The sequence below is a fragment of the Dryobates pubescens genome, chromosome Z (assembly GCF_014839835.1).
Source record: "Dryobates pubescens isolate bDryPub1 chromosome Z, bDryPub1.pri, whole genome shotgun sequence".
NCBI classification, from domain to species: Eukaryota; Metazoa; Chordata; class Aves; order Piciformes; family Picidae; genus Dryobates; species Dryobates pubescens.
The window spans coordinates 118,440,559-118,466,768 of NC_071657.1; the positions used below are offsets into that span (position 1 = coordinate 118,440,559).

The following is a 26,210-nucleotide window of genomic DNA, read 5'->3' on the forward strand; positions in this document are numbered from 1 at the left end:
ATTCTGCAATGTGACCTGCAAAGGAAAAGCCAAAGCCAGACCTGTGGCTGAGTTTGTTTCTCTTGAAGCCCAAAAAATAATAATAAAAAGAGGCACACACTTGTACATGCAGGGAAGCAGCATTCTGAACTGTTTAGGTCTTTTGAATATTTACCACTCAGATCTCAACTACCCCATTCTCCCCGCCTCCAAAAGAGACTGGCTGAAGAACTGAACAGTTTATTATGATACCACAGGGAAGCAAAACCTAATTAGTCAGGGGAGGAGATTATTTTTATTATGACTGTTTAAAAAAATAATCTGGCTTTTTCTCCACATGTTTGAGTAGATTGTTTAAAAAAAAACCAAACACCTAAACATTCTCTTTTCCAAAGCAGCAGCAGCAGCCTTTCCTCTGTCAAACAAAAGCCAGAGACATTTTCCAGTGGACAGGATCCTGTTCCCTTAGCAGACCTCAATAACATCTGAATTTACAACCCTAATTAAGTGAAAATACAGGTAGAGGAACAAAACTAGAGATTTCAGACCTTTCTTAAGCATCTACGAGCAAAAAAAAAATCCCTTCCTTCCCCCATCTACTCTGCCTACCTTATACACAAGCCATGACAGATCAGCACCTTCGTCCTCTCCCCAAACTGGAAGTTTTCATTTGCAAAAGGAATTCAGTGAGATCAACACCCAGACCCCCAAGGCTCTGCCCAGTCTCCCTTCCCAGCATCTCACCCATCTCCATTATTACAGCAAAGCCACAGGCTCCTTGCACACATAATATTTTGCAACACTCTTGGGCTGAACATTCAGAGAAGCACTGTCAGATTGGCAAGTGGGGGTTGAAATAGAGGTGATGCCCATCATTAGCATGAGGTGGTCGCTTCTAATACCTCTTCCTGTTTTGAGAAAACCACAGGTAGATGATTCCCAGCTTCCACCTCTTAAGCCTCTCTACTATTACCTTAGATGGCAAACTTCAGAGCTACAGCCATGCAGCGGGCATACTTGCAGTGAGAATGTATAGCAAGGAACATAAACACGCTCTATATTGTATTTGGGTTTTCGCAGCATCAGTCATAAACAATGATCATTATCAGTCAAGACAGAGCCTTCTTTTGATGGAAACTCTCTTCTTTCAGTAGGAGCACCCTGACCTAAACAAGCAACCTCTAATCCCATGTTGGGCTCGTGGTGAAATCACAGTCTAGTCACGTTGCTCTGAAGAAAGATCTCCAGAAGATGAATCCTGTTTCATAACAAACTTCAACGACAATCATTTTCTCCCCAGCATGCACAGATGCCCTGTGATCAGCTGTGTGGTCTGAACACAGGAAAAAAAAAAAAGGCAGTTGGATATAAACTGCATCAAGTCTGTCTGTGGCTGGGGCAGTAGTCTGACTTCAGAAACACTCATCTGCTGATGAACAATGTGGATTAAGGGTTTTATCTTTTCTCACATCATCTCAAGATTGAAACAAAGCTTTCTGCCAACTAAACATTTTCTATCCTGAAAATAGGTGATGCACCATGAGGTAAGGACCATGCTCAAACAATGCAACACAGTAAATCTCCATAAGAACATGAAAACCTGAATTAGAGGAACAGATTAAGTCTTACCTTCTTGAGCTTCCCACTCTTAGTGCCCACAAAAGCCAGGGAGTGATTCTTGTAGACGTAAGCAATCACAGATGTCATTCTGTCTCCATCCTCAGTGAAAATAGGGAGCCCTCGCACCATGGATGATACTCCCAAGGGGGCATTCATATCCAGGCCACAAAAATTGTCATCAATTGTTAACAACTGCAAACACAAAAGAAGAATGTTAAGAAGATGAGGCCATTTGGGAAGAATCCACCCATCCAGGGACCCCATTGCATAACATGCCCATAATTCATGTGGGCTAACAAATCGATGACGAAGGCAGGACTGGAGAAATAGAGGTGGAAAGAATTTGTCCCAAGTTGCATAATGAGTTAGAGCCAGGAGGAGAACTGGAAACTTCTCTTGAATGACAACCCAGCAGAATATATTACATTTGGCCTTTTTCCTACTGCTTTACCAGTGAGTTTTACCAGTCAGGACCCAGCAATCAAAGGCAAAGTCTGCTGAAAATGTTTTAAGTATCCAGGTCTGTCAAAAATGTGTGCATATTATTCTCATGAGATCCAGAATAAGAACCACTAAATCTGCACTAGCAAATAAAACAGACCCTGGCTCAACCTCTGTCCCTGAGACCCAACAATAGGACTCATATCCATGAGAACTAGATAATCACGCCTCTCCTACCCCCAAATCCTGTAGCACCATTTACGTTATGTTTTAGGAGACTGTAATTTCCAAGACATGTCCAAGCATTGTCTGGCAGGGAGATAGTCAGCCCAGACCAAATCTGCATTTGGTATCAGGCTAAGGATTAAACACTACAGAGGGTGACTGCACACATTCCCCATTCCTGTCCTAGGCACATCATGTCTAGTTATCACAGAATGGTGGGGCTTGAAAGAGACCTCTGGAGAGGTCCAACCCCCATGCTAAAGCAGGGCCACCTTCAGCAGGCTGCACAGGAATGTGTCCAAGAGGGTTTAGAATCTCTCCAGAGAGGGAGATTCCACCACCTCTCTGGGCAGCCTACAGGGCTCTCGGCACCCTCAAGGGAAAAAGCTCATAGAAGGTGAGGCTTACACAGGTTGCCAGTATGAAGCGCTCCACAGAATAAGTCAAAGATGAAGCCCGAAATATCAGAGTAGACAAGTGCCAAATCATTTAAACTTTATTAATCTCACTGAGAGCACTCACAGATTTTAAGTTAGGCATCCACCTGCTGGACTAAGGCCTAAAAAGGCAATAATTAATTGTACAAGAACGTCATCCAGTTTTCAGATAACTGTAATTAAGGACCATGACCATTTATTTTTTCCCCCTGAGCTCACATCTTCCTGGAAGCATGGCTAGAGCATGTGCTGGTCCGTACTTAAGTTCACCAGCAGTAAAATCCTGATAGTGGATTCATTATATTCTCACCCAGCAACTACAGGGAATAATTACAGATGGTTGTACTGAATAGCAGAATAATGCATCCTAAATATATTTATAAACACATCAAACCTAGGAGGAAGTCAAATAGCCATTAGTAAAGGACAGCTAGCCTGAGCTCTGGCCTACAAGAGTCATTAATGTTTGTGGATTGCCCTTTTGGGGCTAACACACCAGCTCAAAGTGCAGTTACAGATCAGATCAACAGCCTCCATAACCAGCAGACAGGATGTGGCTAGTTTATGATGCCAGCACAAAGTCCAAGATAAATCTGCATCCCACAGCAAAGGCTAAATTCATCTGAGGTCTGGTACCACCAAGCTAGCAACCACACTTCAGAAGGACAGAACCCCCCTGCTAAAAGCATGACTTGCAAAAGCTGAGGGTTTCTGTGGATTATGAGGACACACCAGGCTTCATTACATAGGTCAGGATGGAAAAGCTGCAGTGTAATCACTCAGAAAGTACAAATGCATTTTGAAGGAGCAATGCTACTCAGATTTTTCTGCAAGACATGAGATGTTGTCAGAGATAAGCTAATGAAAGGAGCAGGGTGGTGTTCTGATGCAGTGTAACAAGTCTTCTGTTAATGACTTCACCTCCCTACATCACCTGGAGTGGGATCCATCTCACTTAGCTTTAGCCTTTGTCAGTAGCTTGCACTGGTCACCTAAACCAGCTCCATAATGAACAGACAGGAGGTATGTCAGAGAATAAGCCATGCAGTCAAACTTGTAATGCACCTTCCAACAGAGGCAACGAAAGGACTCCACATGATTCACTCATCCTAAGCATGTAACATTAAGATGCATCATTCAGCTCTTGAAAACAGGCCCAGTTTGACCAGAAACTCTTAAGCTCTCTCAGATTAATGTTTTCTACGTATCAAGGCCATAATAAAACTGTGTATGAGTCTCAGTCAAACTTATGTCCTGCCAGGGTGAGACAATAATCATCTCAGGTTAAAAACCAATAAATTCCCCAGCCTTCTACAAAAGGTAGAAAGAAGATCATGGGAAGGACGTCCTGCTTTGTTATGGTTTAGAGGAAAACTAGAAACAGGTAACAGCTTTCTTCACCACCAAGATTAAAAACTTCACAGTGCCAGCAGACATCTTACCTGGAATGCAGCATACGAACCTCCATCTCAAACAGCAGGCAATTACTCCAACAATCAGTGAAACCATAATAGTCAAGCAGAAGTGGCACAGTCCAAGGCATCCTCCTCAGTGCAGTACAGCCTCCCACACGCTCTCCTGCCAAAACCAGCTACTCCATCTGAAGCACTTGGAGACCAGAAAGGATCCATAGAATCACCTAGTATGCCTTCCTGTATGACTCAGGACCTCAAATCTCACGCAGGAGCTGCCACTGTTGTTTGGCAAGGAAATACAAGCCACTTATGTCTGCTTCCCAGGCAGGTCTGAGTCTGCATGGTTGAAAGGACACAGCACTAAGTCCTCTGCAGCCTAGTCTATCAAGAAACAGGATGTGCTATCTACAGTCTGTGGTCACTACACACACACACCAAAACTCTCACAGCCAGAAGCTCTCCTATTCCTGCCAGACCCTCAGATATAGGCCCAGCAATCACAACACCAATCACAAGAACCTGTGGCTAAACTGCAAAACAGCTCCAACCTGTTGAGGCTTAATTAATCCAGTTGTCACAGGTTAGCTCCTACATCAAAATGGGCCTAGCTCCAGCTGAACTCAAAGCTACCCCTAATGGGGCTGATGTCATGGTTTTCCCTCATACAGACACAAAACTAAATTTAAAGCCATTTATTTCATCTTATTTCCCTTAGGTTATTTACAGAAGGACACATCCTTAAAAGAAGGACTTGCAAGAAAGATGGAACAGACTTTTAGTAGGGTCTGTAGTAAAAGGACAAGAGATAATGGTTTTAAACTAAAAGAAAGAAAATTTAGACTATATAGAAAAAAGGGTGCTGAGACACTGGCCCAGAGACATGGTAGATTCCTGGTCCCTGGAAACATCCCAGGTCAGATTGTTTGGGGCTCTGAGCTACCTGATGTAGTTGAAGATATTCCTGCTCACTGCAGGAATGTTGGACTTTATAGTGACCCTTAAATGTGTCTTCCAACCTGAACCATTCTATGATCCAAGCATCAGAGTGAAATGAGCACTTTCTCTTATATGATGCTGTTCAGATGAGATCTAGGACCATCACAGCACACCCTGTCCTCTGGGACACTCAATGTGTGGTAAGAGGGCAGATAAAGCCACAATCTTCACTTGCATGCTGTTGCATGGCTGCCAGAGAAGCAGTCACCGAGTTGTCATTTGCAATGTGGACAGCCATCCCCCAAGGCTAGGAACAAGGCCAGCAAGCCACACACCACCTGAAAACTATTTCCATTTAACATATTTGGGTTATTACTAAAAAGAAAAAAAAAAAGCCAGCAAGCAAAACCCTACAAATAAACATTACCCAGCTTCTGTGCAGCTGTGGCTGTCAGCTGCACACGCGCCTTTGGAAAGACACAGAGAGATACAGTCATCCTCTTCAGCACATAAGGAAGTTTGGATTTATGATGAAAGGGTCAGAGTTGCAAGCACAGGTTTATTTTCAATTCCAGACACTCCTAGCAGCAATATAAAGTAGCCACGTTAAACTCTCTGGAGCTTCTCTGCTTGGCAATTTCACGTTAACGACTTTCCAGAATGAAAGCGAAGGTGAGGACATGAATTCACTCTGCTCGCAACACTGCTGCTGCCACACCGGCTGGGATATCAAGGAGGAGCAAGGGGAAGATCTAACAAGAGGATCACCAATTCTAAAAAATCTAGTTTAAACTCAAAAATTCACAGCATGCCTAGCTTTCAATGCTTCCAGGTTGAAACCTTCACAACTTCTCTGGGCAACCTGTTCCAGTGCCTCACCACCCTCCTGCAGAATTTCTTCCTCATGTCTAATCCAAATTGAACTTCTCCCAGTTTGAAGCCATTGCTCCTTGTCCTGCCACAACAGGCCCTGATAAAAAGTCTGTCCCCATTTTTCTTACAGGTCTTCTTTAAGTCCTGAAAGGCCACCAGAAGGTCTCCCTGGAGCCTTCTCTTCTCCAGGCTTAACAACCTAATCCTAACTCTCTCAGCCTGTCCTCACAGCAGAGGGCTTCCAGCCCTCAGATCACCACAACAGGTTCCCACCTGCAAAGAGAGAATATTGCTCACCAACCCTCTGCCCCAGGAAAGCTGTTAACCACAGGTTTATAAGGAGATCTACAGAAATAAAATATCTTAATCTGAGAATGATTGGCAGCTTCCAGGGGGTAAATGCCCTCTCATGGCTCACCAGCTGCCTCTCCATCTTGGGCTTGATGTGTAGGGGGGAGCCAGGTAGTGACAGGCTGTGGTCTGCTCTGACACCACGGCCAAGTGTGACATTCACCAGTGAAATAGAAAGGATGTGCAAAAGAATGGGCCTGATTTGCGAAGGATTCTGGCAGGCCTTTGCATTCTCCGGGATTAAGCCTATCAAATAAATAATCAGCGTGTCCAAGACCTCCTGGAGAGGATGGGTTTGCAAGGCTGGTGCTAGCTCAGTCCCTCAAGGATTTGGTGAACCCCCCAAAAACTCCCAAACTCAGCAGAAGGGTTAAAGCTTAAATTACAAGACCTCCTTTCCTGTCCTCATCTGATTGCCCAGCCAAAGAGAGTGTTTTGGCACTGCACAAATGGCTGATGCATCAGATATTGGGAGACCAGTGCAAACAGTGCTCATAATAAACACCTGCTTTAGCTCTTTGCCTCTGAAATAGTCCCTGATAATCAAATCCAACCTAATCCATATTTTGGGAAAAGCTTCTCTAAAGGATTAGTCATCCCTGGCTCCTCCTTGTTTTCACCCTAGTGAAATCTTCTATCCCAATCAAAACAACAGAGCCGTTTTTCCAGAGAACTCATCAAGCTGTCACCACCTGGTTATCCTGCATCAACCCGGGTCAGCAGGGGGTGGGGGGGCTCATGCTAAGGTTCAAATAACTGCCTTGGAGTAAATAAAGGCAAAATGATGCCAAACAGCTGATGAACTGGGTTTATTAGATTGGACTGGAGCAAAAGGAAAATGGGAAGGAAAAGCAGTGGGGAAAATACATTTTGAAGAGAAAGGATATCACCATTTCCCTGGCTTCAGCTCTCAGAGTTGTCGCAGGAGCAGTTCCAAGTTTCTCGGCACTGGTGTACATACTGTGAGGAGCAGTGTCGGTGGAGCAGGGATGTGCCACACATCACAGAATCACAGAAACATTCAGGTTGGAAAAGACCCTTAGGATCACCAAGTCCAACCCAGAACCTTACTCTACAACATTCAGCCCTAAACCGTATCCCCAAGCACCACATCCAAACGACCTTTGAACGCATCCAGGGTTGGTGACTCAACCACCTCCCTGGGCAGCACAATCCAATCCCTGACTACTCTTTCTGAGAATTTTTTTTTCCTGATGTCCAGTCTAAACCTACCCAGTCACAGCTTGAGGCCATTCTCTCTTGTTCTATCACCTGTGAGAAAAGACCAGCACTAGCCTCTCCACAGCATCCTTTCAGGTAGTTGTAGGCAGCAATGAGGTCTTCCCTCAGCCTTCTTGTTTCCAGACTAAACAGCCCCAGATCCCTCAGTTGCTCCACATAAGATTTATTCTCCATGCCCTTCGCCAGGGCCCTCCTCTGCACTGGCTCCAGCACCTCCACATCTCTCCCGTATTGGGGTGCCCAAAACTGGACACAATACTCAAGGTGTGGCCTCACCAGAGCTGAGTACAAGGGGACGATCACCTCCATACTCCTGCTGGACACAGCATTTCTGATACAAGTCAGGATGCCATTGGCTTTCTTGGCCACCTGGGCAGACTGCTTGCTCATATTTGATTGCCCACCAGTTAGAACCCCCAGGTCCTTCTCTGGGCCACAAGCCACACAAACCTGGGCCATGCCACATGGCTTCTCTCCGGAACGCAGGCAGTGACGGGAACAGAGGCGGTGAGGGGCTTTGTGGAGCAGGCAGAGTGGAGCAGAGCGGCGTCAGGAGCGGAGTATGGCTTTCTCTGGCCCCCTGCTCCCTTGTGCTCTCCAGAAGCCTCCCATTGTCCCCTCACCCACAAGGTGGGAGGCTTGGGGAGGGTGGCTCCCCCAGAGCTGTGCAGTGCACCGTGTGCTCAACTGCCTTTCAGTGGCACTGTTTGAGATGACAAAAACACTCGGGGGGTCCCACATAGGCTCCAAACCAATTCCACAGACTCACTGGGGTTAAAGCCTGTCCCAACAGCCAAGTCTTGCCTTCGATTTATAGTTAATACCTAACAGCCCTGTCTTCACATGGTGGCAGGTACTTGGCTTCTCATTGCTGTTATCTTAGGCTTGGCTGCACCAGCTGATGGAGAGAATGCTTACATCAGGTCTGTCAGCGCTGCCAGCAGGACCAGGGAGCCAACAGCAAGAAGAAATCAACAGTAATATGTGTCTGAGTCTTTGCAAGGAAATATCCAAGGTCTGTTCCATCACCTGACTGCAAGATCTTCTTTGCTTCCTGACAGCAAGGACTGGGTGAGAGTGAGGGTGGGTGCATGTCCTACTTAATGAGATACTTAAAACTTCAGAGATATGTAAGCCCTAAGAAAATCCACCATCAGGAACTGGACACAGTTACAGAATGGTGGGGCTGCAGGAAACCTCCAGAGAACATCTAATCCAACACCCCTGAAAATACAGACACTAGATCAGGTTGCACAGGAACTTGTCCAAGTAGATTTTGAGTCTCCAGAGAATGAGACTTGACAACCTCTCTGGGCAGCCTGATCCAGTACTCCAGTACCCTCAAAGGAAAGATTTTTTTCCTTGAGTTCAAGTGAAAACTCCTGTGTTCCAGTTTACCTATCACTGGGTACCACTAAGAAAAGCCCAGCCCCATCCTCATGACCTCCACCCTTTAGAAGTTTATATTCATTTATAAAATCACTTCAGTCCAGTCTTTTCCAGTCTAAACAGCCCCAGCTCTCTCAGTCTTTCCTTATAAGGTAGCTGTTCCACTCCTCTCATCATCTTAGTAGCTCTCCACTAGATTCTCTCTGGTTATTCCTTGTCTTTCTTGAACTGAAGAGCCTGGAACTGGACACTATTCCCAATGGGGCATCACCAGGGCAGAGTAGAGGGGGAAGGAAAACCTCCTTTAACCTGCTGGTTACACTCTTTTTAATGCATCCCAGCAGAGCCAAGCTGTCAGCCACTTTTTCATCTGCAATTCAAAGCCACAGTGAAATTTTGTGGATGAAAAGATGAGAACCTTGGGTCACCAACCAAAGATAGCAGAGATCACCAACCAACCCTCTCTTCAGTGGTGAGCCTGCAGCCTGATGTTATACAAAAATATCCAGTGGCATTTCCTCAGGGTGCTCTGTGATATAATGGAGAGTCAGGGTTTGGAAATACATTCTAATTGCACACTGCTTTTCACTCATGCAACCACAGCAGTGGCTACCACACAATTAGATGTCACCATATGCAAATGATAGTGCAGTTACAGTAACTTGACCAGTTACAGGGAAATAGAACCAATTATGCTAAGAGCTTTTCATTCAAACATAATTCAGGAATGGAAGAATTCGCAGAATTGTAGAATGCATCGGGTTGGAGGAAACCCTTGAAGATCATCATATCCAACCTCCCTGCAGTATGTAGGGATATGTCCATCTAGATCAGGTTGCTCAGGGCCCCATCAAGTTACACCTTGAATGTCTCCAGAGATGCAGCCTCTGCCACTTCTCTGGGCAAGCTGTTCTAGTGTTCCACCACTCTCATTGTAAAGAACTTCTTCCTGATGTCCAACCTAAATCTAGCTTTTAACCACTGACCCTCATCCTATCACTACAAGCCCTTCTAAACAGTCCTTCCCCAGCTTTCTTGTAGCTCCACTTCAGCTATTGGATGCTGCTACAAGGTGTCCCTGAAGCCTTCACTTCTCCAGGCTGAACAACCCCAACTCTCTCAGCCTGTTTTTCTGCAGTAGAGGTGCTCCAGCCCTGTGATAATCTTTGTGGCACTCCTGTGGGGGAGGGCCTTTCTGTATTAAGGACCCACATCCTTTCTGTGTTAAGGACTCAAGAGCTGGACACAGTACTCCAGGTGAGGTCTCACCAGAGCAGAGCAGAGTGGCAGAATCACCTCTCTTGACCTCCTGGCCATGTGAAGAGTGGGGGCAAAGTTACTCAGATTGTCTAAAACCGGTACAGATATTTGAGTCTGTAGTTAAAGCATCGGTTGAAGGACCGGTGTGAGGTTTCCCAGGGGCTGAAGAATCTTAATGTAATGCAGACTTTGTATATGTGCATTTATGTTCCTGCTGTACTGTGAGCATAAGACTTCCCAACAGTCTATACCATGTACCTCCAAGTCGTAAAATTTGCAATTTCCTGAAGAGGAGGCTGCTTTTCTTACAGAGACCAGCAGCTCTCGTTAGTCTCCAGGACTTCTGCTCAAGAGAGCTGGGTGATTACTAATAAGAACGAAGTGTTGTGATAAACTTAGCATCCTCTAAGTTCTGACTTTCTGAATGATTAGTGTGCCCAAAGATGTTTATGATGTAGGTTAGTGGACCCCTAAAACTTTTCTAAACCCCAATATTATAAACTTTAAGCAATACTAGCTCTGAGTTTTTATTTATTATTTCCTGATGCAGACCCTGGAGATTCAGACTATGGCTTTCTAGTGACCAGCAACTGCAAATGGTTTTCTTCAAGGCTTGTTCTCAGGCTCTTGTTTCCACTTTGGCTGTGCATGTTGCCTTACTACTGGGACTGGTCAGAAGCAGGTGGAGGGAGGGGATTCTGCCACTTTGCTCTGCTCAGCTGAGATCCCACCTGCAGTGTTGAGTCCAGCTCTGGAGTCCTCTGCACAGGAGAGGCCTGGACCTGTTGGAGCAAGGGCAAAGTAGGACACAAAAATGAACAGAGAGATTGAACACTTCTACAAAGACAGGCTGAGAGAGTTGTGGTTGTTCAGCCTGGAGAGAAGAAGGCTCTGAGGAGAATTTATTGCAACCTTCCAATACTTACAGGGGAATCTCCCAGAAGAGGGAGATTCACACTAGATCTAAGGAAGTGTGTGAAACCCTTGCCCAGGTTGCCCAGAGAGATAGTAAATGCCCCATCACTGGAAACATTCCAGATTGGGCTGAACAGGGCTGTGAGCAACCTGAACTAGTTGAATATATCCCTGATGAATGCAGAGGTGTTTGACTGGATGATCTTGACAGGTCTCTTCCAAACTAAACCATTCTATGATTCTCTGATTGTATGGTTCTGACATTCTATGATTCTACCATTACAAGTGACGATGTAATTAAGGATCCAGTCTGAAACACCAGGTCAATGAATCCATGTCCCTGGCAGATGGTGTACTGATACCAGCTTCATCATATCCCTCAGCTCCTATATCAACTTCACCTCCAAGTGTCTGCCAGGAGAAACAGTCACGCTATGTCAACATAAATGAGGCTAGGTGCAGAACAAACTGGAGATATTTTTCAGTGGGATATTTACACTTTCTGGGCTTGGTTATTGTAACTGAAGTGATATTTCAAGTGTCTTCATTAGAGCCTGAGATAGGCAAGGAAGAGGGACAGTTCCTCTACTAGCAATGCAACATATCAGAGTGAGATAGTACAAACACTCCCATTTATGGAGGTCTTCACATCACACATCCTAAACACCATCAGTGTCAACCAAATCTCCCTTTTGCATATGACATTTCCATCCCCTCAAAATAAATTTCTGATGTTACAATTCCAAACCTCAGCCTTAGCACAGCAAACCTCGGGGTGAAAATCAGGTCCCCAAGGAATGTGGTCACTGAATCCCAGCATGGTGGGTTTTGGAAGATCATCTAGAGCAAAAGCCCTGCTGAAGCAGGGTAACTCAGAGAAGGTTGCACAGGATCAGGTCCAGGTAGGTTTTGAAAGTCTCCAGAGAAGAGGACTCCACCGCTTCTCTGGGCAACCTGTTCTACGGCTCCAGCATGCTCAAGGGAAAGAAATTTCTTCTCATGTTCAGATGAAACTTCCTGTGTTCTATTGCCCCCTTGTCTTATCACTGAGCAACACTAAAGAGTCTGGCCCCATCCTCTTGACACTTACGCTTTAGAAACTGATGAGCATCAAGACGATCCCCTTCTCAGTCTGCTCTTCTCCAGGATAAACAGCCCCAGGTCTCTCAGTCTTTCCTCATCAGAGAGATTCTCCTATCTCCTCATTATCTTCATAGCCTCTGCTGGACTCTCTCCAGTACTTCCCTGTCCCTCTTGAACTGGGGAGCCCAGAATTGGACACAATATTCTGTATGTGGCCTCACTAAAGAAGAGTAGAGGAAGAGGAGGACCTTCCTTGACCTACTGGCCACTGTCATCCTCTCACAGGTGACAAATATAACTACAAAAAAAGTAGGATGGATGAGACCTAAAGAGCAGCAAGTGTGACTGTAAAAGGAAGCTGTATTCTGCAATCCTGTCAACTTTCTCTTGCTGACTCCAAAGCTGGAGTATGGTATGGATGAGGCACTGAAGGATAAAGAGAGGAATATAATCTCTGTGGCTCCCAGCTTGGTGCTTTCCAAGAGCTTTGTAAAATTCACTTAAAAATTTTCACACACCCAAAAAAAAGATACTACTGAGCACAGAGATGCTGCCTTCGAAACCACCATGGTCTGTTGGGTAAATAAGCATTTAGGGATTTTTCAAAAGTGAACTATTGATCGAATAAGCTGCCAGAGCTCTCCTGTAAGGACATATTCCAGCAGCAAAGCTGTGTGATGCAGCAGAAACACAGTAGCACTGGCTTCCCCTACTGCTGCTGGGATGGGGAGTGAGAATCCCAGAGAGAGAAAATCTTGAGTAAAAAGATTATTTTCTGTGCAGGCAGAGAGAGAGGAGAAGTGCTCACCAGCTGCTGCATTTTATCCTAAAGGATGTTGCATTTCCATGATTGGCCAAAGGCTGTCTACATAAATTCCTGGAAACATCAACTGCAGTGATGAACGAGGTGTGAGGCTGGCGCTCTATCCTCTGTCAGCTGTACCCTGTAAGCTTGAACATCCTTGCTGTAACATTGGTTTATCTCAGGCATGTCCATCCACAGAGACACCTAACAAAAGGACATTCCCTTCATCAAGTTACAGACTCTCATTTCCATCTTTGGCACTTGAACACAACAACCACTGCTCTGCAGGGCTCTCCTAAGGTGTCCATAACAACATCACTGCTGCCTGTTGCATGCAAAGTTGAAGGCTCCTTCTCTTGCTCGCCTTTCCTCCCTTTCAAAGGCAACATGCCCGTCCCATTACCTCCCAATACTTGCTGGCAGCAGAATGGTTAAACAAGCACTTCCGGAGCCTTTCTGGCAGCTGCCAAGCCTCCCTTATTCCTATTCCGGTGATGCACAGCAGCACCTTGCCGGATAGAGTCCAGCTGCCTCCCCTACACCAGCACCACCACAGCTTCTCCACTGAATCACAATTACTGTAATTATTATTTTGTTACACAGACAAAATTATCCTTTGGGCTGTGAAGTGCTGCACTCACCAACACAGCTCTGTAAACCAAACAACAAGGCTGCTTTGCATGCAAGCAACACCTTTGCCTGGAGATCCCAAGAGCTGCTTAAAAGCATTAATTAAACCTCACTGTGGCCCTGCTAAGGTAGGCTAAGTGTTATACTGAAGGACATGTATGTGCTATTGCTCTTCAGCACAGGGAAATGGATAGAGCTTGGCTGGGTACTAGAGGCCCAGATCTTGCTCACCAAATAGGCAAGTGTAGAGACCTGCAGCTGGTGAGGAATAACCCCCTGCACCAGTACAGTTGAGGGGTTGACCTGCTGGAAAAAAACTCTGCAGAGAAGGATCTGGGAGTGCTAGTGGATGAGTTCACAAAAAGCCAGCAATGTGCCCTCATGGCCAAGAAGGCAAATGGTCTTCTGGGGTGCATTAAGAGTGTGGCCAGTAAGTATGTCAGGAGAGAATCATTCCCCTCTACTCTGCCCCGATGAGACTGCACCTGTAGTAGTGTCCTGTTCTGGGCTCAAGAGGGCTCAAGTTCAAGAGGGGCAGGGAAGTACTGGGGAGAGTCCAACAGAGGCTACAAAGATGTTGATGGGATTGGAGTATCTCTCTGATGAAGAGAGGCTGAGAGAAGCTGTTTACCATGGAGAAAAGCAGAATGCGAGGGGATCTTATAGATGCATATAAACATCTGAAGTGTGGATGTTGTGAGGATGAGGCTAGACTCTTTTCAGCGGTGCCCAGTGAAAGGACAAGGAGCAACAGGTACAAACTGGAAGGCAGGAGGTTTCACTTGAACTTAAGTAAAATCTTCTTTCCTGTGAAGGTGCTGGAGCCCTGGAGCAGGCTGCCCAGAGAGGTTGTGGTGTCTGCTTCTCTGGAGATGTTCAAAATCTGCCTGAATGCAATCTGGTGCAATCTGCTTTGTGTGACCCTGCTTTAGCAGGAGGTGTTGGCCTAGATGATCTCCAGTGGTCCCTCCCAACCCCCAGCCTTCTGTGATTCTATAAGTAATGGTGATGTGTACATCTGTATCAGGGAGAGCACCTGCACCAGGGAGAACACCTGCATCATGGAGAACAGCATCTGTATCAGATGTCCTATCATCTCACAGAAAATGAATTTAAAGAAGCCTAGCTATGAATTTAAACAACAAACTAAAGCACTCAAGCCCTGAAAAGAAAAATCTCCCACTTATTGCCTCTATCTGTGCAGATCTCAGCTCTTGAGGAATTCAGAGCACTTGTGTCAGCCGTGTATAAATTTGTTGAAGCCATTAAGCTCAAACTCCTCCTGCATTTGAAAGCAGGATTGGGCAAACAGAAGGCTGCAGCCAGTCCTCAGAAGCAGGGACACCAGTACAATCACAGCCTTGTGTATCTTGGCATGGGATTCCAACCAATGGCCCCAACCCATTGATAAGTGCTGGGTCATTCCCTCATTAGGAGGAGCACATTTTTATTATTCCCTTCTGCACTCTCCCTCACTCTGCCTCTCCCACTCTCTAAATATGCCTGGCTAATATCTCTTGTTTACAGGATAAATCAGCTGAACAAATCCTATTATATTTTGGAACACGGACAGAGACAGGGTAATGACATTGAAACAGGCAAAATACGATGTTCCTACTGATCTAATGTTACCCACATGCTCTGTCAGCTATGCCAGCTCCAATACTGCATGGAGAGGTCTCTCTGTATTTCTGTGGTGCTACTGTTTAGCTGCACGTGTACAGAAACATAGAATTGTTTAGGTTGGAAAAGACCTCTAAGATCATCAAGTACAACCATCATCCTAAGACCACTGTGGCCATTAAACCATGTCCTGAAGTGCCATGTCCACACATTTCTTGAACACCTCCAGGGATGGTGACTCCACACCTCCCTGGGCAGTCTGTTCCATGCCTGACAACTCTTTCAGCAAAGAAATTTTTCCTGATATCCAACCTAAAACTTCCCTGGCACAACTTCAGGCCATTTCCTCTCATTCTGTCAACTGATACTAAGGAGAAGAGACCAACCCCCACTTCACTACAGCCTCCTTTGAGACAGTTTTAGAGAGCAATGAGGAGTCGAACCATTAACTTCACAGTGCCAGGTCACCACTAAACTATGTTCCTCAGCACCATACCCACACAGCTTTTAAATCCCTCCAGGGATCATAGAATCATAGAATCTCCTGGTTGGAAAAGACCTTAAGATCATCGAGTACAACTATAATCTAACATCTCCCAGTACACAGCTATTAGACCAGGTTCCTTAGCTCCTCATCCAAACATCTTTTAAACCCTCCAGGGATGATGACTCCACCACTTCCCTGGAAAGCTTATTCCAGGGCTTGACAACCCTTCTGATGACAAATATCTGAGTGTCTTTCCTCTGTTTCAAATGCTTCTGTAAATATTTTAAATATTAGAATCTGTATCATAAGGCAGAAAGCATTGGGGCTGCAATATTTATTAGATCCTGAACTGAAGCAACTAGCTGATGGTGGCACAGGGAGTATATTAGGTCCTGTATATTGTGGAGTTATCTGCAGGATAGAGATGCAACAAGGGTCTGCATTTCAGCAAGCCATGTTCATCCACTTAAGGACATTTCTCCATGCAACGAAGCAGCACTGAAGAGAAGGACAGCTTGGAGTAGAAGTGTGCAGGACATGCAGGTCCCCAGCTCCATCCTGAACCTGGTCATATCTACCCAGCCATATTCCCAAAACTGGGGTCATATTACCCAAAGACTGTGCCAGCACTAATAAAATGCCTCTCAAGCAAATTACAGCAAACATCACATGCTAGCACAGACATGGAGATGCCAGGCTGGAGTGCCAGGGCAAAGATGACCTTCGAGGTTGCCTTTCAACCCAATGCATTCTATGATTCATTCTACAATTCTGTGGAATCTGGGCAAATGCCATCTAGACATCGCTCTGTAGGTCCAATAGCCCTTTCCCCCTCCATCTTACAATCACAGAATGGCTTAGGTTGGAGGGAACCTTTCAAGATCATCTAGTCCAACTCCCCCTAGAGTGAGCAAGGACATCTTAAACTAGAACAGGTTGCTTAGAACCAACACCATCCAGTTTTTAGGAGGGACACTTCCAACAGCTGTATTATCCTACCTGGCATAAGAGAGACTCACATTTCCATGGAATTTGGACAAATAGGGAAATATGCTTGTTTCAGGAAAAAAAAACAACAAACTCTTCTATTATGTGTGTTGGAGTATAAAACAAACAGCTATGTGCATCATATGGGATCATTCCCAGAGGCTAATCAGGCTTCACTGGTTCTTGAAGTGCTAAGCCCTTGTACTGTTTTTCCACTGTAACAGCTACACTTCTAGCAACAGAGAGAAAAGGGTCCATGGAGCATTTAGCTCAGAAAGTGATGCTGAACCCAGCATACCCTCGAACCCCCTCCTCAACAAGATGGCTATTGTACCAACTCCCATGCTTAGCTGCCCCAAGCCTGGAGGTGCTTTAAATAGTATCAGACTCATGATAGGAACTGGAGTCACTTTGCTTATGAGTTGGATTTTGCTTGCTGCTTGAGGGGGAAAAAACCCAACTGTTGCACAAGCATTTCCATTGGCCTCCAAGGCGACCTACTGGTGAGGCAATACGAGGTCAGGTTTGCAAAAGCAGTTATCTCCCAGCATGGAAGAGAATGCAGGGAGATTATATGGAGCCCTCCAAAAAATGCAAGGCTGAACCACAAGTGACTGCAGAGCTCAACCACAGAAGAAAACAGCCTGGCTTGCTGGCAGGGGAAACAGCAAAGATCAGTTCCCAGAAACAAATCTAGTTGTCCATGTGGCAAAAAAGCACAGACAAATGACACAAGCAGTGAAGGAGAAGCTGGCACCTTGCTCACCTGCTGAAGCAGCTACTGGAGGACCACTAAGCCCTGGGTCTGATGCTGAGATGCTGAGCTGCTCAGGCAGAGCCGATACAGTCTAGGGATGATGGACTGATGTTGGGGGAGGGAGCTGTGCCTGAAATATCTCAGACACAACAGCGACTCAACAGCCTTGGGCCCTGCTCTGTCCTCAATGAACATTTTGTGTGAGTGGGGTCAATCAGATGATGAGGAGCAGGGAGAGAACTGTAGGAGTCTGGCACCCAGCCACTTAAAGGCATAAGCTTTCTTCTGGCTTTATGCTTGGGTTTGAGAAGAAGGTTTCCAGGCACAGTTTTTAGTTGTTCTCCCCCAGGACAAACAATGAGGATTTTGGAAGGAGAGGTGGCATGTTGGGGGTGCAATGAGAATGTAATTACTTACCTTCAGCATTATTTCTGCATGCACACTGACCTGGAATTATCCTTCCAAGGACAGGTGTCTAACACCGAGGAACATACTTAATACCTCAAACACAATCATCCTCCCCATGCAATCAGGCTCTGGCTTACAACCCTTAAGTGCAAGCTTCTGTTGATGGAGATGCTTAAGAGTTTTTGTTTTTCTCTCCCCTAGGGTGTCCAAAGCCACATTTTTTTTTTCCTGCCTGGAGTGCAGAGCACTTTGCTGAGGCAGAGAAGTGTCTGTATCCCTGCTGGTTGAAAGCAGAGAGGTGGCACATGGGAGGAAGGACCATCATGGAAGAAAAAGTGAAGGTGAACCCACACAGTGTCTGAGAAACTCATCTAAATGAGCTCTCACCAGGTTAACAGACATGACCACCTGAGTAAGCAGTGGGTTTTTGAGCACATCCAGAGGACCAGCATGTTGCCAGCAGATATACCCAGGCTGAACTAAGAGCCCATGCAGATGCTGGAGAAATCCTGTAATGCTCACCCAGCACTGCTTAGCCAGAGACACGTACATCAATGGAAAAGCCAGGAGCATCTTGTTCCTGCAACCCCATTAGACCCCAACTGTCATGTCCCTACTATGAACTCTAGGCTTGTTAATTGATTAATTAGTGCTAATTAGCTAAGGAGCCAGCTGATTGCCTCACAGAGGAAGAGGTGGGGAGACTTCTCTAATTTCAGTTACAAAGGGGGCAGGACCTTGACTAAAGTAGTGGAGCTTTAAACTCAGCTGATCTCCATTAGCTTGAGGAGTCCAGACTCAGACATCACTGATGATAATCATGAGAAATACCAGCTGTGTTGCAGGAGAGAGGTCCCTGCTCTACTTCCACCTAAACTACTTCATGCAGCAAGCTAATATGACATTTCTCTCAGACAAAGTGCTTTTCATCCTGGAGCAGGGAAGATGATGGTCAGACCTTCTGGAAATGGAGAAATGAGGAGTGGGAAGGCACATGGGGGAGATTTGAAAATCCTAGAGAAACCCGAAGACAAAACCCTAGCCATATTGCCTCGCTAGTTAAGTCCTCCATGCACTCCAGCTCCCAGCATCAGCAAGAGGACGCTTGTCACCTCTTATCAGAGTTGCTGGGCTCAGCAAGTCCCTCCACAACACGCTCCACACACGCTCCCATCCAACACAAACTTATGTGACCAATTATACAAATACAGATCTGGCAGCAACAAGCCTGTTTGCTCCGTCTCTGAGTCTCCAGTGAGCATTCCCAGAGAGACATTCCCATATTTCTGAGGCTACTGCCTCTGCACAGACTGCACTGTGTCTTTTTTTTTTTTTTTATCTGCTCTTATTTGCATCTTCAGAGGAAGAAGAAAGCACTGTTAAACATTGACCAAGAAATGACCTCAACTGACCATGAGCCCTTTGGATTAGAAACATGAGCCTGTATGGACGAAAAGCTGGATGTGAGCCAGCAATGTGCCCAGAAGCCAATTGTATCCTGGGCTGCATCCAACGCAGCATGGGCAGCAGGTGGAAGGAGAGGATTCTGTCCCTCTGCTCTGCTGAGCCCCCACCTGCAGTGCTAGGTCCAGCTCTGGAGCCTCAGCACAGTTAAAACATGGACCTGCTGGACCGGGGCCAAAGGAGGCCACAGCAATGATCCAAGGGCTTGAATCCCTCTGCTGTGGGGATGGGCTGAGAGAGTTGGGGTTGTTCAGCCTGGCAAAGAGAATGCTCCAGGGAGACCATATCACAGCCTTTCAGTACTTAAAAGAGACTATAAGACAGATGGGGACAGACTTTTGAGTAGAGCCTATTGTGAAAGGACAAGGGCTGATGGTTTGAAATTTAAAGAGGGAAGATTTAGATTAGATTTTTATTATGATGAAGATGGTGAGATCCTGGCCCAGGTTTCACAGAGAAGTGGTAGTTGCAACACCCCTGAAAACACTGAAGGTCAGGCTGTCTGAGGCAACCTGATCACTGCAGGGTGGTTGGACTAGATGACCTTTAAATGTCCCTTGTAATGCAACACATTCTATGACTGTGATAATTTGGAGTACAGATAGGTGCACAGAACTCTTGTGCATGGTCTATCCAGAGGAGATGAACAAAATGACCTACTGTGCATTGACCCTCTCAGAGGTTTACTTAGGATAGTCTGACTGGCACACAGTGACACTATGAGGTCTAATGAAACCAATACCTCATACTTGTGACTGAGTCACTCCCCTGGGAAAGAGGCAGGCTCGTGTACCAGCCAACCCAGCCAGGAGAAATGAGCCAGGGCTGTGTCTGCAAAACGTTAGAGCAGTAGTATCATTCAGACCTCATCCCAGGCATTCCTCTTCCCAAGGGCTAAGCAACAGTTGGTGTTTCATTTCACCCCAACTTTTCGCTTTTTAGGGAAAATAGAATAATAGAATAATTAAGATTGGAAAAGATCTCTAAGATCAATAAGTCAAATCATCAACCCTATACAACTCACCCCACTAAACCATGTCCAAGGCCCTGTGTCTACCAAAATTTTTAACACATCCAGGTGTTCAAAACACTCCACCTCCTCCCCGGGCAGTCTGTTTCAATGCCTGGCCACTCTTTCAGCGAAGACGTTGGTCCTGATATCCAATCCAAACGCCCTGTGGTGTACCTTGAAACCATTTCCTCTCATCCTATCACTGGTTACTTGGGAGAACAGACCAACATCCACCTCACTACAACCTCTTTGAGGTACTTGTAGAGAGCAATGTCTCCCCTCAGCCTTCTGTTCTCCAGGATAAACAATCCCAGCTCTCTCAGCCACTTCTCTTAAGACATGTTCTCCAAACAATGGAGATGACAGAGATTGCAATTCCTGCTTTGCATTTTAGGAAGTGATTTCTTTCCTTGAAATGCTCCTGTCCTTCTTTCTAAATCACCATTTTCTGTTTCTCTCATGCTAGAGAGGAACTCAGTAGGAAGAATGATATCTCCTCTTCCTGCAACAGTTGGGAACACTGGGCACAGGACTAAGATCCAGGATGCCCTGAGCTTCAGCTGAGCTGCAAGTTATGTTTTACAGCACCTTAGCCAACCCTCCTGTAAAACAGGGGTGATGCTGATCCCCATCTTGGTGTCTCAGGGGTGCTCTGTTGGACCCAGTTCCTACTTACTCCAGTGATGATAAATGCAACTCCTGGGAGAATGAGGGAAATCATGAAATAGGCTGTTTATAGGGAAATTCTGACCACTTCATCACCAATAGCGGCTTTGCCTGGAATCACATTGATTGTCTCATACCATATACAAAACCCTTCTACCACCAGAGCTAGAAATGTCCCTTCCTAACCCAGTGGCATGGAGAAGAAGAGAGCCCATGGGCCAAGCAGCATTCATCCTGGTGCTCCTGCAGCCAAAACAGAAGGCCTGTCCCATCAGCTGGTGCCCAAACATGCATGTCAGCCATCCATGGAAGGACTAATCAGCAATATGCCCCCCCACAACCTCCTTCTGTGCACAGGTAAAACCCATGAGTAAAACAGTGCTTACTCAGTGGGTGTCAAGCATCTAGGATGGGCTGGGGGGAAGCAGGGAAAGCAGGAGGGAGCAGGAGAGCAGAGTCCATTTAAGAAACAGATGTGTGGAGGAGATGCCAGACTCTCAGGTATCTACAAAGATGTTTTGGGGAATTGCTGACTGAGGTTTGCTTTGAAACATCAGAAGCACAGGAAGCATTTAGAGCCAAGTCACTTGTCAGACAATGACTTGGGTCCCAAACCTTTCCTGCCCTCTCCTAGCAATGTGTTGGAAAAATACTGCCCAGCTCTTTACACAAGGACTTTTGTTGGCTGGTCAGCTTCAAAGAAACATTTCTTTTCTCCCCCAAGTGACAGCACTGCCATGAAAAACAGGAAGAGCTTGAATACAGTAATTTGAACAGTCAAGCTCCATTTCCTGCCAAAAGGAAAAGAAAATACCAGCAAAAGGCAGGAGCTAGGCAATAGTTGGGGACAGACACTTTGATTATCTTGAACAGATATTTGCACAGTGTATCCGACAAAAGCTACAGTGATGGAGGTGACACCTTTTCATTTCAAGGACTGGAGTCTGTTAGGCTGTCTGGTGATGCTGTGTAGCAGATCACGTTGATGAGGAGACAAGGATCTCCTAGGACAGCAGCCCTGGGTTGCAACCAGTTCCTAAGCTGACAGCCAGGATTGCATGGCAATGGCAACAACACATCATATCTGGGACTTCATTGAAAGACAAAGCTTCAGCAAGGATCTTCATTCCTCTCACATCTTCCCAGAGGGCCATGGCACTCTCACTCTGTTTTGGGGTCAGTTTCCAATACCCAGCTCTTTTTCATCCATGCTTGTGTGTCCCACACAGCAGTACACCTGCTTGTTCCCCAAGGTAGAAGCAAGGGCTCCCCTGTCTTCTTGGAACACAAGAAGTTCCATCTGAACATGAGGAAATTTTTTTTCCTTTGAGAGTGATGGAACATTAAAATAGGCTACCCTGAGAAGTTGTAGAGTCTCCTTCTCTGGAGACTTTCAACACCCATCTGAAGATTCTCCTGTGCCAACTGCTTTAAGCAGGGGTGTTGGACTAGATGATCTCTAGAAGTGCCACCCAACAACCACCATTCTATGACTCTGTGATTTTGTGAGATTACATCCATAGCCTTCTTGGTCCAACATGAAGACTGATTTCTGTTTTAAGCTTATTTTCTCCCTCAAGAAAAACCCTTCCTTCTGCCCACACCCTACATGTCCATACAGCCTCACTGCCTCTGCTCCATACGTTGATGAACCAGGCTGCATCACAGATGTGGTCATGTTTTGGTGACACATAATGCTTTTGCTGGGTGGCCAAAGAGGATGAAGGTGATCTCTATGGCTATATAAGTAGGAATGGCTTCTGTATCATGGAAGGAGATTTAGGTTAAACGTGAGGAAAAGCTTCCTAGCAGCAAAGACAGATCATGTAGGGAGAGAGAGGAATCTGAATTGCTGGAGGTTAGGAATAGGTGAGACAAACATCTGTCAGAACTGTTATAAGCAGTGCAGAAGGGCAAATCAGATGACCTCATAAGATATTTTTTTTTCTCAGTCTCATTTTTTGATGAGTATATGAATTCCTAAGCATCTGGGGTCAAGAGTGGTGTTTAAATGTAAGCTATTATCTTTTATTTGCAGAGAGGAAAACCAGAGAGGTATTACCTGGAACTGTTCATCACCTGAGTGAACATCGCCAATTTGCAAATCAACTGCCCAGACATAAAAGTCCATCATTTTGCCCTGATTTATGCTGAGGATTAATAGGAGGACATGTATAACACAGGAACAAGGGAGGAATTAACATTAAGGACCCTCATTTATCTCTGGACTTTTATATTTCCCACTCCAGAAATTCTTCTCTCACACTGCTAACATCTGCAACATAAGAAGCACAGTCTCATGACACAGTGGTTTCGCTGTCCTTTGCCATCACGTTGGATTTGAAAACCAGACTAGGGCAAGTCTCCAGGATATCTACCTCTACAAGACATCTGGAGACTGAATGCCTCATTCAACATATTGACCATGAGATACAGTGCATCCAGCCAAGCTTTCTGCCAGGTCATAGAATCATTGAGGTTGGAAAAGACCTCCAAGATCATCAAGTCTAACCATCAGGCCATGCCTGACCTCAGCTTTCCCATCTCCAAAGCTGCCTGGCCATAGAAACCACAAACTCTAAACTGTACTACTCAATCCAAGTGCTCCATTCCTCACATCCCTGTTGTGTGTGGGTATTGCAGGTTAGGAGAGCTGTTCTGGGAATGGTCCCCAAGAGACTTCTCTTGCTCTAAAGTGGCCTTGAACAAGCATTGCACCAAGGTGGAAGCAGAAGCATCCTAACCTTTGGGTCCTCTTTGAGTCAGTTACTGCCCTATTAGAAAAATATGTGTTACCAAAGCCAGACCTGCACACACACCAAGATGTGAGGACAGTGCAGTGAGCCCAGCTCCATAATTTCTGGTCTTACTATTAATACCAGAAAGAAAGGTTGGAATATGTCTTCTGAAAGGGTTGGAACAGTCTGCCTAGGAAGGTGATTGACCACTATCCCTGAACATGATTTAAAAGCCATCTAAATGTGATGCTTGGGAATATGGTTTAGTGGTAGACATGGTAGAATAGGGTTAATGGTCAGGCTCAATGATCTTGAAAGCCCTTTCCAACTTAAATGATTCTATAATTCTATGATTCTAACAGCATTGCTCTGCAATGCTCTGCGAGGCTTCCCCACAGCTCATCTTTATCCACCGGCTCAGTGCCAGGCACATCAGCTTTATCTGTTCACATGCAGGATTTAGGCTGCTGAAGGCAGGGCAGCAGAGCTGAAGTTCAGGTCCAGCCTCAGTCACAGGCAGATTAAGCCCCTGTTTGCACCAGCAGAGAAATATTTGACATCCACACAAAACCAGGGGAAGTCTCACTGGTGGGTTTGTAATTGTTTTTAGAGCTGCTTCAAATACATGTGTTAAGAGGCAGAGCAGCAGTGCTGGTGGATGGCTGGCAAGCAGGATATCAGCAAAGAAGATGAGGCTCTCACACACATATATCCAGACTCCAAACTATTTTCCAAGCTTAGCAGCTGGATTCTTCAAGCCTTCCAGCAGCCAAGTCACTAATGCCTCTTCCCTCGGGCAGCACAGCTGATCTCAGGCATGGCTTGCCAACAGCTCTAAGTAGACTCATTTAAGGAGGACAGCCCACTTAGTTACACTTTTCAAACTCCAGTTTTTAATTTGAGGCTCTCCAGGCTCTTTCTGCATCTAGAAAGGATTGGTATCTGTAATTCACAGTGAAGAAAGGCAGTCACAAATGTGGTCTAACAGTTTTTCACAGAATCATAGAATGCTTTAAGTTGGAAGGTTTCAAGGTCATCTAGGAAAAACCCTTGCAACAAGCAGGGACATCTTCAACTAGCACAGGCTTCTCAGAGCCTCAGACAACCTTCTGAAATGTCTCCAGTGATGGTGCATCTACCATCCTTCTCGGAAACCTGGGCCAGTGTTTCACCACCCTCATTGTAAAAAATTTCTTCCTTAGGTCTAGTCTAAATCTCCCACTTTTAGTTTCAAACCATCACCCCTTGCCCTGTCACAAAGACCCTGCTAAAAAGTCTGTCCCTGTCTTTCCTGTAGCCCCCTTTAAGTATTCCAGGATGTTATAAGGTCTCTCTGGAGCCTTCTTTTCTCCATGCTGAACAACCCCGACTCCCCTAGCCTGTCCTCACAGCAGTGGGCTTCCAGCCCTCCCATCATTGTTGAGGCCTCCTCTGTCCCTGCTCCAACACATCCATGTCTCTGCTGTGCTGAGGACTCCAGAGCTGGCCCCAGCACTGCAGCTGGGGTCTCAGCAGAGTAAAGCAGAGGGGCAGAGTCCCCTCCCTCCACCTTCTGCCCATGCTGCTGGGGATCAGCCCAGGACATGGTTGGCTCTGGGCTGTGAGCACACAGTGCCAGCTCATAGTCAGCCCCTCGTCCACCAGTGCCCGCAGTTCTTTCTCCACGGGGCTGCTCTCAATTACTCCATTCCTCAGCCTGGATTGATACTGAGAGCTGCCCTGACCGAGGTGCATGCAGGATCTTTGACTTGGCCTTGTTTTCCTCATGAGGGTCACATAAGCTTGTTTGGGTCACAGTTTATCCCACTGTGTCACTCAGTCCCTAACTCTTTGTCCTCTCTCTAACCTTTCTCCAATCGTGTCCCTCCATACGCAGTCTGAAATATGGCTTCTTGGTCTAGGACTCACTCCAAGAAAACCGCTGGCCTTTCGCTTGCTCTCTAAAGCCACAAAAGCCAAGTGGCTGACAGGTTTCAAACCTCCTGGTTTGAGAAGTCCAGTATTTCAGAATTTAACATGGATTGCAAGAACAGATTTGCAGATGCATAGTAAGGCTTAACAGCACAGGAAAGAAACTCCAGTGGGAAGCTCTCAGCTTAAATCCAAAGGCAACTCTTTGAATGTGCAGAGACCTTGAGGCTAAAGGAAATCAAAGTTAGGTTTGAGCACAGCCTTTCTCCCTGTGCCACAGAAAACTGCAGGTCTAGGCAGAAGGTCTAGGGAGCTCCACAGGGAACTTTGCAGATGTAGGTAGAAGGCCTAGGCAGAAAGTTTAGGGAGCTCCACAGAGAGCTTTGCAGGTCCAGGCAGAGGAGATCCAAACTAAAATGAAGGACTTGCCCCTGTCACATGTTTGGTGTGAGAGTATGAGAGCAGAGTAAAGTCAGGCAATGTTGTTGAGGGCAGTGGTGTAAGGGGGAACTAGGACAGAGTAAGGCAGAACCAGTCTCCCTGCAATGAAATTTCC

The 26,210-nt window shown here is 45.9% G+C and overlaps 1 protein-coding gene across 2 annotated transcripts in view; it reads right to left on the reverse strand.

The window, feature by feature from the left end:
- The window catches only part of PLXNA4 (plexin A4), a 538,983-nt gene that overhangs the window by 475,759 nt on the left and 37,014 nt on the right, over nt 1-26,210 (reverse strand). For both annotated transcript variants that reach the window (XM_054178000.1, XM_054177999.1), the window contains exon 3: nt 1,609-1,791. In XM_054178000.1, coding sequence (XP_054033975.1) covers nt 1,609-1,791 — 183 coding nt within the window. The remainder of the gene's footprint in view (nt 1-1,608; nt 1,792-26,210) is intronic.